The sequence below is a fragment of the Chelonoidis abingdonii genome, chromosome 1 (genome assembly GCF_003597395.2).
Source record: "Chelonoidis abingdonii isolate Lonesome George chromosome 1, CheloAbing_2.0, whole genome shotgun sequence".
Classification (NCBI taxonomy): domain Eukaryota; kingdom Metazoa; phylum Chordata; order Testudines; family Testudinidae; genus Chelonoidis; species Chelonoidis abingdonii.
This window is the reverse complement of record NC_133769.1, coordinates 244,579,523-244,595,796: the sequence shown is the minus strand read 5'-3', so window position 1 is coordinate 244,595,796 and position 16,274 is coordinate 244,579,523. Positions and strand designations below refer to the sequence as shown.

At 44.3% G+C, this 16,274-nt stretch overlaps 1 protein-coding gene across 1 annotated transcript in view; it reads right to left on the bottom strand.

The window, feature by feature from the left end:
• Positions 1-8,560, bottom strand: part of ASMTL (acetylserotonin O-methyltransferase like) — a 53,727-nt gene extending 45,167 nt beyond the window's left edge. Inside the window, exons 1-4 of the mRNA XM_075064323.1 lie at positions 8,380-8,560; positions 4,037-4,168; positions 1,899-1,946; positions 1,089-1,153 (exon numbers count right to left, since the gene is read on the bottom strand). Coding sequence (XP_074920424.1) covers positions 1,089-1,153; positions 1,899-1,946; positions 4,037-4,168; positions 8,380-8,472 — 338 coding nt within the window. The 5' untranslated portion in view covers positions 8,473-8,560. The remainder of the gene's footprint in view (positions 1-1,088; positions 1,154-1,898; positions 1,947-4,036; positions 4,169-8,379) is intronic.
• Between the last annotated feature and the right edge of the window lie 7,714 nt (positions 8,561-16,274).

Below are 16,274 nucleotides of genomic sequence, written 5' to 3'. Positions count from 1 at the left end.
TTTTTACTGTTACTTAAATGTTCATTGCCATGATCTCAGAACTGCAAACCTTTAAAGGGGAAAAAAAGTGAGGTAATTGAGTTGCCTCTGGAAGGCAAACATGGTTTCTTCAGACTGAGATACAATCCGATTTCTCCCTTAGGCCTCAGGACAGGATAACAGCCTAACAGCATTAGAGCTTTAAGAGATGGAGTGACAGTCAATTCAAGTGTTCTAGCCTGCTAACAGGCTACAGTATTGTGTAATTGGCACTTATTAAAAGTGATGAGCTGCAGAAAGAAATAATTGCATTAATGAAATAGCTCACATATGGTACGCAACAGAATGAGTCTGAAACATGGGGAAGAGGACATCATTAAGCTGAAATGGTTGAACTACATTCAAAGGAGAGAAATAGAAGCCTGACATGACTTAATGTATGACAGGGGAATAAGATAGGACAGTAAAAAAAACAAAAAAAAGCAAAAATTTTGCTCTTGGTTACACCAATGTAAATTCAGTGTACTTCTATCAAAAAAAAAAAAAATTGCTACTGTAAAGGAGAGCACAATGTGGCTCCAAATAAAAGAATTCCTGATTAGTTTTCTCCTAGTACACAATTCATGCAAACCGCACCTGAGGAGAGGCAAAGGACCAATACCAAATGCTTGTACTGTTAAAGAACTTTATTATTAAGGAAGTCAATAATAAAACAACTGCAATGCAAATAAAAAAAAATTTATTCTAATGATACTAATGCAACATTGTTATTGAGACTCTGGAAGGACACAAGACAGGAAATTCAAAGTGATGGATCCTAAGCACACCATATTTCACATCCCTTGCACAGATCAGTAATTTGTAATAATATTTTATGTATAATCTTGTATTAGTGCACTGCCTAGGAGTCCCAGTTATGGATCAAGTCCCCACTATACTACACACTGTAAAAAACACAGAACAAAAAGACGGTCCTAGCCTCCCTGAGCATATATATATTGTTATCTTTTATGCATCTCCGTGCATGAATGTTAAAGAATTTTGCAGTTCCAGTTGCTTCAGAAAACACTGCCTGATTAACTCATTTAACCTTATTTAAAACTACAAACCTTGACAGCATCTTATATGCATCTTGTTTATCAACTGGTTTCTCCAGAATCTGTTTTCCGACAGCCTGAAATAGAAAGAAAAATACTCTGCTGTGTATCTCTAATAGGCTGAAATTGAGATCAGTCACACAGACTTTTCAAACCATAATTTCAGCCAGCCTTGCCAGCAACATCAGTCTACTTAAATGTTAAGTATCATATAATGATACCTATCTCCTCTGTAAAGCTTTTTGAGACCTATGGATAAAAACCACTAAATAAGAACCTTGGAGACATGAGCCTTCTATTTATTAAAAGAGCAAATACTATCAGTGCAAGCTTCCCCTCCACCCTGTGACTGTCAGAAGGATCTGCAGAGGTCAGTGGTTAATTCAGTGTCTCTCATAAATTCTTTCTTTACCCTCTTTGCTGAGACTAGCAGTAAGAGTACCATTTGTGTTGGCTGTTAAAAATGTCTTAAATGGCATTGCTTAGGCGATGCACTCAGTTATTTGACAGCTGTGAGGATCAGGAAACGCGCCTCTTCCAACATAGTAGAAAGCCCGATACTGATTATGGAATATGGAGTATATCTAAAAAAAATAAAATAAAGGTAGTGGTGGAAACCCTGTCATTTGAGACATTTCAAACCAGGCTAAGTACTAGAAAATATACCATAGGGACAATTCTGCATTGACAGGAGGATGGACTAGATGAGTAGTCAGGCCTTTTCCAACTTTAAATTTCTAAGAAGTTAGACCTCAGCAAGAGAGTTTTAGGCACTGGTCAGACATGATTCAAACTACTGATAAAATACACAAAAATTCTTACCACAATAGTGTCTGCTCCTATAACAATATCTGGAGTTCTAAGGTGTTTCTGGAAAGATGAGGAGGCACAAAAAAGGAAAAAAAACAATCAACACAAAACCCCAGAATATCCAACTCAAGACACTGTAGCTTTATCACTTGAAAGGTATTGATCTAAATATATCTAGGAGGGAGCCGAAGTCTAAGCATCCTTAACAGAATTGTAATCAGTTACATCTGTGAAAAAACAGGGACAGCAAGGACTGTGAGCAGAAAAAACTGAGGGTATGATTTTGCCTGCAGAACTTGTATTGATGATAAAGTGCACTCAGGAAAGATTAGAACCCAGCTCAACTCTCTGAGCACAGGTTGAGTTTCAAGGCTGCCATTTACAAAACAACTTTTTTTGTAATAAGCCAAGTGTATTGGATACAGAAATCACCGAAACACATTAAGCATGATGACATCTATAACAATGGCATTGTGGTACTCAAGTGTACTTGCATACCCCTCAACCACCTGAATTTAAATGTATCCAGCCATTAAAAGGAGTTCTAAGGTTTGGTTTTATAGAATTCTCTCAGCCCTTTCCTTCTTCCCTCTCCCTGCTCTCAAACTGCACAGTGTTCTTGTTGTCCAGGATTTTTTGCTTGCCTACATTTCATGTGGCTGATTTCAGACACTAACTCTACAGTTTATCATTTTACGAGGTAACATGGCTAAGACTTACATTTATTTATTGTTCATGATGGAAGCAACTGTTGATATAAACTTAGTGCTTCTTATGGCAGCTTATTTTCATAAACAGAGAAGGTTCTAGTCTTAATATATTAGGTAAGAGTTAATAGAGCAAATGAGAGTAGGAACTCTACTGGGAAACAGCATAAGATTTGATATCGTAATAGGTAGTGCTTTCACTTTCATACTGATTAGTTTTAAATGGTACACCTACATCCATATGCTACTTAACTAAATCCTGTACACAGGAAGTGCTCAAAATCTGTCTGGATGGACTTAAGAAAAATATGAAGTAGCAGGAAAATTTTTAATACTATTCCACAATTAAAGCCCACTATATTCTTGTTAAGGTTTGAAATTTACTCCCCTAATATCACACCATAGTCAGAAAAAGAAAGTGACAGAAACAGATATGAATCTGTGTAATCATTTACATAGGAGATAATTCAATATTTGCATTGGTAGATAGTGTTATTTGGAAACGGTGTTGGTAGGGCACATTCAGTATATGTGAATCGATCTCAGAAAAGGATTAGTCTCTATTCCTCCCTTCCAGAGGAAGGTCATTAAGGAAATATTTGCAGAACCACACCAGCAGCAAACGACAACCTATAAGGATTTTTTTTTAACCTAATCAGTTGAGCTTCAGGCTTGGTTGTGGCACAGAACTAGCCTTAATCACTGTGGTGGAACATATTAGGGCAGTAGGCAGAAGTCTAATAGCTGTGCTGATGCCAATAAATCTATTGCTGGATTTCGACAACATTACTCACAAGGCTCTATTGGCTTGACCATGGGACTAGAGGAAAGGCAGACCAAGTTGCCTTAGTTCATTGTTTTCAGAATGAGGTCAGAGGGATGCGTGCTGGGCAGCTGTTCTTTTGCTTAATTTATGAAGGCTCACACTGCTCACTCCAGTCACACTTCTTATTCAAGCAGTACCTGAAATCATTCAGAGATTGCGAGGCATGATTGGTTACAGTATCATTGGTATACTGATGACGGTCAGTTCTGTATCTCCTCATAGGACCTAAATAGAATTGCATCTCTGCTCACCAAATGCCTGAAAATCCTGGACAAAGTCTAACTATCTCAGTCTCAATTTGGATAGTTGGCTGTTGGCAGGACTTGGCAATTATACTTCAATTTAAAGCTTCTGCCTGCTATCAGAGCTGTGTGTAATCACAGTTTTGGCCTTTCACAAAGTGAAGGCACTGGAGTTCCTTTCAGCAAGTCTAGCCCATTTCAACAGGTAGTTGCCACAATAGTGACATAGCGGAAAATGTGTCTGTTTGTTTAAAGGATACAAATACACCTGTATACTTACTACCTTTACAAGTGCACATAACAGTAATAAACAGTGAGAATAACCCATACCACACAAACACAAGATCTGACTATTGAAATAGCTGACAGACTCACTAGATGCATTCTATTTGCCACTTCAAGTGCCTTCTGCTTTGCTGTTTCTATGGCATACTCATAAGGGGCTGCAAAAGACGATTTCTCAAGTGTCTCTTTAAACCAGGATGGAACCACCTCAAATCGGAGACCCTACAATATACAAAGGAAAGACAATGCAGTGAGCATCATCAAGTGTTTTGGAAAGAACCTGTAAAATAAACAGATTAAGTGGATTTTGCTCTTTTTTTATTCTATATTTTTGTTTCATTTCCTCTACAGTGCAAATTATATTAAATCATGCAAATAGTAAATTAGAATAGAGTGGAAGCTAATCTGAGAAATATCAGTGAAAACTATCTAGTTATTTATTTTTTAAAAAATTAACCTACTATAAAATGCCAATTGTCTTCAAGAGAGAAAGAAAAAGATAGATATTGGTAACAACATATAAACAAACTGTAGAATTACAAATCTATTGCAAACATAACAATCTAGTCCAAACATTGCAAACTTCACTCATTCCATCAGCAATATGCAATCAAAATTAAAACAAAAACAAATAACCTAAATTCCGATTGTGTGTGTTTCATCTGAGAAGCAAAATCCTTGTTGCATTGAATTGTTTTGAATTTACTCTTAATATGCAAACATCTCAAGACAAAGGCAAGAAAATCTATCCATGACAAACAAAAGTTTTACACTTGGAGTACTTATAATCATTTTACTCTTGTCAGCTATGCATGTAACAACCTAACCACAAATGCATGACATCTCTCTTCCTTAGGGTTTTCTATAACACTCAACATTGTAGTATCTGTGTGCTTCCTATGTAAATTAGATCTGTGCAGTGAAGTCTTCAGTAGACATAATCTTGGCATGTGGATACATCTGTGCTGCATGTGGATAAATGTGTAAATATAAGTTTTGCACACATTTAACTGAAACACACTATCAAATGTATGTTTAAATGTAAACATTCACATAGCCAGAAATACACAAATTAGTTTTGTCACTGCAACAGGGCCGTCCTTAGGATTTATGGTGCCCTAGGCGAGATTATTAAACTGGTGCCCCTGTGCCTGTCTTGCTCTCAGAAACACAAACATAAGCTTACAGTATTGGAAAACTTGCCATAGGCATGTTACTAAAACCAGTTTAACTTAATTAAGCACACTGTAATGCTGATGAACTAGCACTAAAAAGTAGCATTATAGAAAAGATTCTCATTTGACAGAATGATGCAAATAATATAATTTTTTAAATTTGTCAACATTTTATTGGAAATGTATATGAAGAGGTATTGAAACAAGGATTAGTTTTTAATGAAAAGCTATCTGTCTGGCTTTTTTGGCTGCAAAGTCAGTAATAATGTCATCATATGACAAAGACAAAGTGATGGCTTGTTCGACTGTAAGAATAGCAAGACCAGTCAAGTGTTCCTGACTCATTATAGAGCAGAGATAGGTTTTAATGAACTTTGTTTGAGAAACTCATTCTCCTGTGCTATGTAAAGAATTGTCAGTTAGAATATGAGGGCAAGTTTGCTGGTAGGAATAACTGTACAATGCATCTATTGATTTTGCAGGCAACAACTCAATTCTTCGTACAGTTCAAGTCCATTTAAATCAAAAATGTCACCATGCTTCAGGAGCTCTCTAGTCAGGGATCACAATGTGGTGCCGCGCAGGCGCCATGTGCCACAGGGCTTCTCAGTGCACCCGCATATTGGCCAGAGGACGAGCATCTGCCGAAATGTCGCCGAAATTCGCGCGCATTTTGGCGCCAATGCCTCAGGATGACACTGCTTCCACTGAATTTCGGCAGCATTTCGGCGGATGCTCATCCGCCACCAAGGTGGGGACCACTGTCTAGGTCTTGCACTTTGTCATTAGTTGCTCTTGCTTCCTATTTCATTAATTTATCCCTCTCAGCCCATTGCCAGCTGAGTGAATGGAACCCAAGCCGACAGCGGTTGAGTGGCTCAGCCGAGGTCTCAGCGTCGCCTGCTCAGCCTGCTGCCAGCCTGGGGCTCCTTGGGGTCTCCAGCCAGCAGCGGGTGTTGAGTGGGCTAGCTGGACCCCGAGTAAATATAGGGCAGCAGCCGAATCCCAGAGCAGCAGTGGGCTGAGCCATTCAGCCCACATTGCGTTCATCAAAAATCAGCTCGCGTGCACCTTTGTACGTGTGCCGTTAGGTTGCGACCCTGCTCTATACACTAGTAAGGAGAATGAGCAATTATTAGTTGTTGGAGGGCTCTATTAGCAGTAACAGGCTATAGGGAAATCAGTCAACATTTTTTTGTTTTCTGATGAAACTGGCCCACTCCCTTCCCCATACCCAAACTTGTCACAAATAATTGTCAACAGCTTAATTTTCTTGTTTTTGGCTAAGATATGATTTTTTTAAAAATATTATGAAACTGAATTCAGGTCTTAGCAGATTTTTGGCAACAAATTTGCTCAATGACAACAAATGCAAACAAGTACTGCTTTCATGCTTGGCTTATTCCCAGCCTGCTGGTTCACAGCTGCAGTGAGGAGGAGATGGGGAAACTGCAGGACCCCAAAATCCACATCTTGGGGTGCAGAGTGCAACAGCAGCAGCAACACCTCAGGGGTCGATCACATGCCAATGGCACCACCGCCAGCCACCGGACCATGGTGAAGTTAGCACAGCATCTGATTCTAGGGACGGGGCACCATGGAGCCACCAGCAGCTCATCCTGCCCTATGCAGCTCCCCTGGATGAGAGGATCACTGCCAGTTCGGGGGAGAGATGCACTCCCAGCTAGGTGACCAGATCCAGATGTCCTGATTTTATAGGCCAGTCTCGATTTTGGGCTTTGTCTTAGATAGGCACCAATTACCCACCTAGGGGCTGGAGATAGCAAGTTTGAAAAATCAACAGGACAGAGTGGGGGAACAGAAGCCTATATAAGAAAAGACCAAAAATTGGGACTGTCCCTATAAAAGTGGGACATCTGCTCACCTACCCCAACCCCCTGTCTGATTTTCACACATGCTATCTGGCTATCCCCAGCCCAGCCTGTGTGACCATCCAATCCTGGCTCCTGCAGGAAGTTGCACGTTTCCCCCTCAAGTGAGGGCTGCTGGGATGGCGGTGGATTGAGCAGTCACACTGCAGCAGGGTGCTCAGGTTGGGCGCTGGGGCACAGGCTCTGGGGTGGGCAGGGCTGGATAAGGAACTTGGATGCAGACAGGCTGCCCCAGGGCTGAGGCCAGAGAGACTCTTCCCCCTCCTTACTGGCAGAAGCAAGCTCCAGGGGAGAGGACCCCTCCTCTCCCCCTCCCCCCCACGCGTGGCACACTCTCTGCACCACGTCACTGGCACATGTCCTAGGGACTCTCAGGTCCAGAAAGCCACTCGCCTCCCTATGATGGATACCAGGGCAGGGGTTCCATGTGTGGCCCCACCCTGCTGCTGCCACCGGGTGCGGAGGGGGGGGCGGAGAGAGCTCCCAGCATGTGTGCCCCTCTTCCCCCGTCTCCTCTTCCCTCCCCTCCCCTGGTGCTCCTACCTGCCACTGATCTCTATAGCCTTAGGCAAAAGCAGCACAAACAAAGGGAGAGACACTGGCTGTTTTCTTTCAGGCAGGGAAGCTCCGAGGAGGGGGCAGGGGAGAAACCCCAGCTCCAAATATTGGTGGAGCACAATCCCCAGCTTTGAATATTCCTGGTGCTTGAGCACCGGCTCAAGCCCATATAAGCTTCCACCCCTGCAGGTGAGTTCCTTCTCCCAGCCCTTCCCAGCAGCCAATCCCCTCCCTCAGACTGTGCTGCATTCAGCTCTCTCTAGGACCCAGCAGCCTTGCTCTTACATGCTCCACTGCTTCCCATCTGGTGCCCCCAGACCTTTTGGGGCCCTAGGCGGCTGCTTATTTTGCCTATGGCTAAGGACGGCCCTGCACTGCAACGTATTTAGCTTTCTGGATTTTTTTCCCCCTAATTCCTGCCTCCAAACTACAGGTTCAATCTTGTTTCACCAGTAACTTCAGTTAAAACAGGATTTCACCCCAGCAGGGGCATTTCCAGGGAGCTTTTGGGCGCTAAGACCTAGCAAGGCTGGGCATCCTTGCAAGAGCATTGGAAAGTTTATGTCTCCACCTCAGTTAGACAACAGGGACTGGCCTGTGAGTGGTGTGGCCTGATTGGGGCTTATCATCTGCTGTGGAGACTTCCAGGCTGGAGCTCTAGCACCCTCACAGGGTGCAGCCCCTGCCCAGCGCCAGCACGGATGTCTAAGTGCAGTGCAGACTTTGCAATGTAGCCACACTCCGAGTGCCCTCACCCCTCTATTGCCCACTAACGGCAGGGGTCCAGGCGGCGCTGCCCCGGACTCACCACGTTCGTGAGGATCTCCTGCCGGCGAGGGGAGGCGCTGGCCAGCACCACCCTCTTGCTGACCAGCTTCCCGATCACCGGGTTGAGCACCATGGCCGCGGCGCCGGCGGCTGCGGGGAGGCCCGAGATCTGCCCCGCAGGGCCCCGAGGCTCAGCAGCGCCACGAAACGCGCAGCGCCAGACCTGCCCAGGGGCTGACGAGCGGCGCGTTTATACGGCGTAGCGAGCTGGGAGGAGCGGGGCAGTGGGAGCCACCTCCGGGCCGGAAGGCGGGACCGGCGCGCTGCACGGGGGAGCTGCGAGCGCTCCTGGCGGGACTCAGGGGGGAGCTGCCTCGGCGAGCTGGGCACGTTCGAAATGGGACAGACAGACACTTATCTACACTGGGGGGAGGTACGAAATACTAATGCAGCAAGGCAGCTGGCGGGAATGGCGAGACAGACAGCTGGAAAGTTGGATACGGGGCGGATTTAGTCCGGAAGAGTCAGTTGCAGTTTTCAACTTCCACCTGCAGTATTGGGATCCTCAGGTGCTTAAAAATCATTATTCAAGCTCCAAAATCAAAAGCCTGGTTTAAAAATTGTAAGATTAAAAGGAGGAATACACAGGTACACTCATTTTGCATTTTCAACCTTTTCTCGGCTACCACAAGGGCTAAATTTTATTATTATTTATTATTTTATTTTTATTATTAATTAATGCTGAGCTTCACCTGCTAACTCTTGATTCCAGCTGCTGAGGCTTTCAGAAAATCACGAGACTTTTGATGAATTGGTGAGTTGGCTGCAATCTGTTCTGCAGGATGCTTTCCTCTGAATAACACTGAGGGTTGGTCTACGCTACACACTTCAGTAAAACAATGCTGCTCAGCGGCCTGAAAAGGGAAGTGGCTTAACTGTACTGATGGGAGGAGCTCTCCTGTCCTGTTCGCCTAGGAGCATCTTCACTGAAGTGTTATCGCAGCTTTGTAAGTGGCGACCTGCCCTGAGTCCCATGGGGTAATCAAGATACATGGCAGTAAGGGGCTAGCTTGACCCTTTAACTGTTCTTTTCTTGACTTATTTCCAATGTTTGGGTACTTTAGAAGGTGTAGAATTTTTTAACATCTTTCGATAATATCTTCATCCTTGACTCTCATGTCACATGATGCTGAATGTGAGGGTTTGCACACCCTATATATAGGGTGATCAGATCACCACACTAAAATATCGGGACACATCGGGGTGCCATTACCCCTGCCCACAGTCTACCCCCGCTCCTCCTAGGCTCCTCCCCTACTCTGCCCCAGGTCCTGCCCCCTCCCCGCTCGGCCACCTTACCGCACCCTTCCTCATTCCCCAGCCTGCCGCTGGCTTGCTGCATCCCTCCTCAGTCCCCCCACCACCACTCGCCTCTTCACCCCCCGGCATTGACTTCCACTCTGCCGAGTGGGTGCTCACCCACCCCCTGCCTCTTCCTGCCCTGCACTACCCTCACCCTGCCCCCATTGCACCCCTTCCCCCAAATCCCCGACCCTGCCTTGCCTCTTCTCCACCTCCTCCCCTGAGTGCGCCGCATACCTGCTCCTCCCCCCTCCTTCCTGGAAAGCACTAAGCACCGCCAAACAGCTGTTAGGCAGGGGGAAGCACTGGAAGGGGGAAGGAGCAGGGACAGGGCGTGCTGGGGGGAGAAGGAGGCAAGGAGTGAGGAGCTTGGCTGCAATTTTTCCCCATGGGTGCTCCATCCCTAGAGCACTTGCAAGGTCATTACCTCCGTCCCACTCGCCTCCTTACCTGAATATCACGACAAGTGGCGTCCTGATCGTACATTGATCAGGACATGGGACAAAGGGTTAAATATCAGGACAGTTCTGATTTTATCAGGACATCTGGTCACCCTACCTATATATTTTTTTCAAAATAAAAACCCTAAACATATATTTACAACAAATTTCTAGGCATAGAACTGATTAATATTTTCATTATCTGGCCGTATGCCAACTCAGTTACAAATAATCATGGAAAATCATTAAAGGGTTTGTGTAGGTGGAAACCAATCAAAATCACAAATGAAGACCACTTGTAGGTATGCATAAATAAATGGGAAAATACCTTTCAAAATAAGCATCAGTACAAAAGTGGTAGAATTTTCATTTGGCAACAATTATAGGAAATTCAGACAAAAGAAAAAATTTCTGCAACCATAAAATGTGCAGCATTTGTTTTCCAGAAATGAGACTGAACTATCTGTAAATGTTGAGTCCAGATATCTCAGTCCCTCATCTATCTTCTTATGGGCCAGACTGTGAGCTTTTCACTCCTGTTAATGAACAATTCCTCATACATTTAGTCTCACCAAAGTGAATGGAACTGTCCATGTGAGTACTTTCACAGATTTTTGAAATCAGAAAAGATTATTATGATCATCTAGTCTGATCAGTTTCTCTCCATGAGTATTGATGTCAGACAAAATCCTAATAAGTGCATTGCATCTACTGAACTGCTGCAACTTCCCATTGAAGTTAATGGAATTCAAATAATCAGTTCTTCTTGGGATTTGGACCATAATAATTACTGATCCAAAGTTATTATTTCACACAATACCTCATATGATTTCAGGATATAATATTGTATTTTGGTGATGTGCTGCTCTAAAGAGCAGAGTTGCATCTGTTTATTCAAGTAAAGTAAGAAGTAAAGATCAAGTTGTTTAAATAGTGCTTGTATTAATCAAAAGTTTGAAAGAGTTTTTTTCCTCCCTCCTGCTAATCAATGACTCCATAGTTACTGATGGTGGTGTATATGTGGCAAAGTTCAAATATCCCTATGAGAACAAGCTAAGCAATGTCGAATAAGCTAACACAGAGAGGAGAAGTAGATGAGTCTCACACTTATACTTTTGAGTTCTGAAAATTTACTGTTGACAGGTAACCATTCTAAACCCCTCAGTTGCAGATTTTCAGAAATTAAAAGTATAAGTGTGAGATTCCAGTGAGTTGACTGAGATGAAGAACATTGACAGCAGTAGTTATTGGAAACGTGGCTGCCTACTGTGGATATTCTGGTCAAAGATTAGCTCATCCAAGGTTAGTTGTGAAACTCAACTTTTTCAAATACCTACTATATTTTGAAAAAAGCAAGGTAAGAATTAGAGATGAATGTAAAGCTCTGAACTGTAAAGGCTTTTACTGTATCGGAAGATTGGTATTCCGGTTTTAGATCTCTTCGTTTTTGCCTATGTTCTTACACAATGCTCATCATCGTGGTAACTGTGAAATATCAGGGAATGTTTTAAGGGCTAAATTCTACTCTCATTTACACCTGTGTAAATTCAGAGTAACCTCAATGATTTAAATTTGGGTTTACTGGAATTACTTTATTTGGATACAGTGTTTCTGCAAATGCTGAAACTTCCTTATCAGGAGAACTATGCAGTTCCACTACACAGAGATGACAAAATGCTAGGGGAGCTGCTATGGGGGCAGAGCCATAACTAGGGATTTTTGCACCCGAGACAAGGGACAGGGGCGGCATGACTGGCTCTTTGGTGGCGGGTTCCTCTCAGAGGGAAGAACCTGCCGCTGAATTGCCGCCACTCTTCGGTGGAAATTCGGCAGTGGGTCCCTCAATCCTTCTCAGAGGAAAGGACCTGCTGCTGAACTGCCGCTGAAGAACAGCAGCAGGTCCTTCCCCCTGAGAGTGATTGAGGGACCCACCTCCGAATTTCCGCCGAAGAGCCGGACGTGCTGCCCTTCTCCCTTGCCGACAACTGGCGGCAATTCAGCGACGGGTCCCTCAGTCCCTCTCGGACAGAAGGACTTGCTGCCGAAGGAGAGACTTTCTGCACTCCTCACCTTCCGCGCCTGATCCCATAATCACTCAGATACTGGGCTAAGGGAAAGGGTATTTTTCCAAGGCTGGCAGGAAAGGGACAGATTGCAAATACCATGGTAAAAAGATTTAAACAGTGACAGCTCAAAGTGAAAAATAGTGGTTGTTGTTTGAATCCATGGGGGAGTCCAGTCAAGAATCAGGGCTCTTCGTGCCTAGTGCCTAGGTGCCCTCTCCAGTCTAGTCTCTATTTTAGCAAATAGAAGCTTGCAGGTTTCCAAGCCAGGCTCACTAGGTATGTGTGTCTCTCAGGAGGCCCCTCTGCACTGTCTCCTGCCTAGTTGCTGCAGTTGATCACATGTGTGGCAGTATCACATGTATATATAGAAATGCAGTAATAGATGGGTGCCTAAAGTTAGTACATTTGAAAGTCATGCCACATTTAGGGGAGAAGCCCCTGAGAGGAAGGATGTTCCAGTAGTTAGGGTATTAACCTTGGACTCTGCTACAGACTTCCTGTATAATCTTGGACTTAGTCTCTCTCTGTGGACTTAGTCTCTCTCTGTGTATGAATTCCCTGTCTGTACCATGAGCACAATACCACTTCCCTTCAGTAGAGACTGTGAAGTGCTTAGATACTTTGTTAATGAGGGCTATAGATAGGTACCTAAATATTGATTTAGGGCCTAGCTCCTCAAAGGCATTTAGGTGCCTAATTCCCATTGAGATCAATGAGAGTTAGGTGCTTAAATAGCTTTAAGGGTATGAGTGTGAGAACCTAACTTTAGGCACCAACATTTGGAATTTTTTGACCTAAGGTAAGTTTTAAAAACAGGGTTCAGAATCCCATACTACAATGGATGGGCCCATCATTCCTTTAATAGCCTACAGTCTATTTCCCAAACAGTCAAGGAAATCATTGCGTATGAGCTTACAGCCTGAAGAGTTGTAGGCCCTTTCTTCTTGGATTCCTGCTCAGAATAGTACTCCCAAAAGGGTCTGGGTGAATAGTGCTTAATCTCTTATCTTTCTTATCCCAAAGGTGACTCTCTGTGTGTAACCTTTCTGCCCCTCTGAGTTGGCAGCAACAAGGGCCGGGTTCAGTATCCAGGGGTTCTGTTTCAATAACACAATGCATAATCGGCTCGAGCCTCCACCCAGTGACCTGGGACACTTACATACCACCCCCCCCGGGCGCCTCTAGGATGCAATACTTCCTCTCTCGCAAGCACGGAGTCTGAGTGTAGCAAAATCCTTTTAATAAAGGAGGGAAACAATGCGGCATCACATTGGAGAAACACCACAAACAGGATTATAACACAAACCATAAGCAAAAACCCACCTCCAAGTACGTTTGGCAATGTCCTTTCCCCCTTAGGGTCTTAAGTCCAATCACCCCAAAGTCTAGCAACCCAAAAGTCTCTGCTCAGTGCCACCCCAGAGTTCAAAAGTTTATCTGCAGAGTTTTACCTCCCCCTCAGCCTTGGTGGAAATGGAGGGGGACCCACACAGGGTGGTAAGGGGCACCTTATGTGGGCCAAGGCCAGCTGCTCTGTCTCTCTGTGGAGTTCTGCTGCAGCCTTCACCACGACCAGCTCCACTTCACCAGCTGTGCCACTCCTCCAGCCAACCCACGAGCCACTCCAGCCATCCCCACAAACTGTTCCACTCCGCTCACTGTACCATGGGCTGCTCCAACATGCTGCAAACTGCTCTGCTCTGCCAGCTGCTTAGCGATAGGTGTTTAGGCTCCCCCGCTAGCTGCACAGCACTCAGTAATTCCAGCTCTTTAGTAATTTCAACTCTTAGTGATTTCAGCTCATAGTAGGGGAGCCCTGGTGCTGGTGCTGGTGCACTATTGGCCCAACATGAATTCAACTCAGCAGCCTTTAAATGGACTCCTAATGGAATCAAAATTAGCTCTACTCTTTAACAGGGGAGAGAGGAGGATGTGCAATTGGTGTTTCAGGCCCTCAAAAGGGGCCCCATACCATCAGGTACACACACCAGTCCCCAACCTCTCTCAATTCACTGGGTTTTGGAACCCATGTCCCTTGTCTAGCAAGTGTTACTTAATTTGTATTGAGACATCTCTGTCATAAAGCAGTCTCGTAGTTCCTCATTCACATAATCAGCTGACAACACTTTATTCCTCTTGCCCCAATAACAAAGAAATTGGGGATCCCAGAGCTGTCAAAATAACCATCCCAGGCTGCCGTGCGCTGTGCTAGATGGGGTGGGTGTACCAATGCAAATACCTAAAATTCCTTTCCACACTCCCCGTAATTCACCACCAGATGTCAGGGTAGGGCTCATCCTGACTCTGCTTACATGTGAATGATCTGATACAGTCTTCTCTCAAGTCATTTAACCATGCAGCTGAACTGCTGAGGTTCTGCAGCAGAATAGATCTGTTTGCAAAAGGTAATTTAGTCACCCTCTTTTAAGCATTGGGTTTGCCTTTGAAAGCAAATTTTATTTTGACAGGGCATGGGTATTGGCTGTTCAGTCTCCTTTACAGCAATATTTTGGGGAATCTTGTACAACTTCTGAATTCTGTTTGACATTGGGGGGCTCTTTATGTGTATCTGTGTCAGTCTACAGACTCCATTTTGAATGAGGAGTTTGCTGCCTTCTCTGTTATTCTTTTATCTCCAACGAATGGTAACACAGAGCTAACAACGAAGGGTCATTAAATCTTGAAGGGGCCTATCATAGCTTTCCTACTTAGATCTGAACCTTAGAGTTCAGAAAATAAGATGCTAGCATAAATTCCTCTAAGCTTAATTACCAGCTTAGATCTGCTAGTGCTGCCACCAGCCAGATTTCCAGTGTCTGGCGCACTCTGGTCTCCCCAAACCTTCCCTGGGGGACCCCAAGACTCAGATGCCCTGAGTCTTACAACCAAGGGAAATAACCCACTTCCCTTCCCCCTCTTTACCTCCTCCCAGAACTTCCCGCCCTGGGTATACTAGGAGATACCGTGTTTCAAGTCCTTGAAATGCAAACACAGAGAGATCAAGTTTTTTCACCCTCAGTCAGAGTCCCTGCAAAGGTAAGCTTTGCAACTCTGACACAAAGAGATTTTCCCTTCCCCCCTGTTTCCTTGCTCCCCACCAATTCCCTGGTGAGTTCTAACTAGGAAAAAATCCAACAGGTCTTAAAAAGAAAACTTTATATAAAAAGAAAGAAAAAAGACATAAACAATGGTCTCTGTATCAAGGCTGACAATATACAGGGTCAGTTGCTTAAAAGAAGAATGAATAAACAGCCTTGTTCAAAAAGGAATACAAATTAAACATTCCAGGAAACTACACACATGTAAATACAAAAAAACAATAGAAGCTTACTGTCTTTCTACCTTTGTACTTACAGCTTGGAAACAGAAGATAAGAAAAGCTTGAAGAGAGACAGTTCACTCTCAAAGCCGAGAGCAACAGACACAAAAAAACACACCCAGAAGATCCCTCCTTTGAGATTTGAAAAATCTTGTTTCCTGATTGGTCCTCTGGTCAGGTGTTTGGTTACCCCTTTGCAGGTGAAATAGACATTAACGCTTAGCTATCTGTTTATGACAGGGCCAATGTTGCCAACTTTCATGATCTTTTTTTTGCAAGTGACAGGATTTTGGCTGTGGCTGGAGCCAGCCTCGCTGCAACATAATAAGGTCCGGCCCACTAGTGAATTTGAGTGGTACTTGGGGGAAATTGCCTCTTGTTGGCTACCTGCCCCACTTGCCCACCTCTTGGGGTTGAGTAACCAATTAGAGCTTCTACAGAAAGCTCTCTCCCTTCCCTCAGCAACCTGAAGCCATTCTCACAGGAGGGGAAAGGAGAGGAAGGAGCTAAAGAATCCAGCAGCTCAAGGTGACTCTACTCCTGCCTCTCACATACCCTGCTGTGAGCAATGGGGATGGTCCTTCTCCTCCCACTTGCAGCACTTGCAGACGTCAGTGTGAGAGAATGCATGATTCAGAGGAGAGCCACATACAGACGAAGCGCCCAGACTCCTCAAAGGTTTCTACCTTAAGCCCAAAAAATGCTTAAGAGCTATAAGGAAACTGAGGCAGAAAAATATGTACAGGTG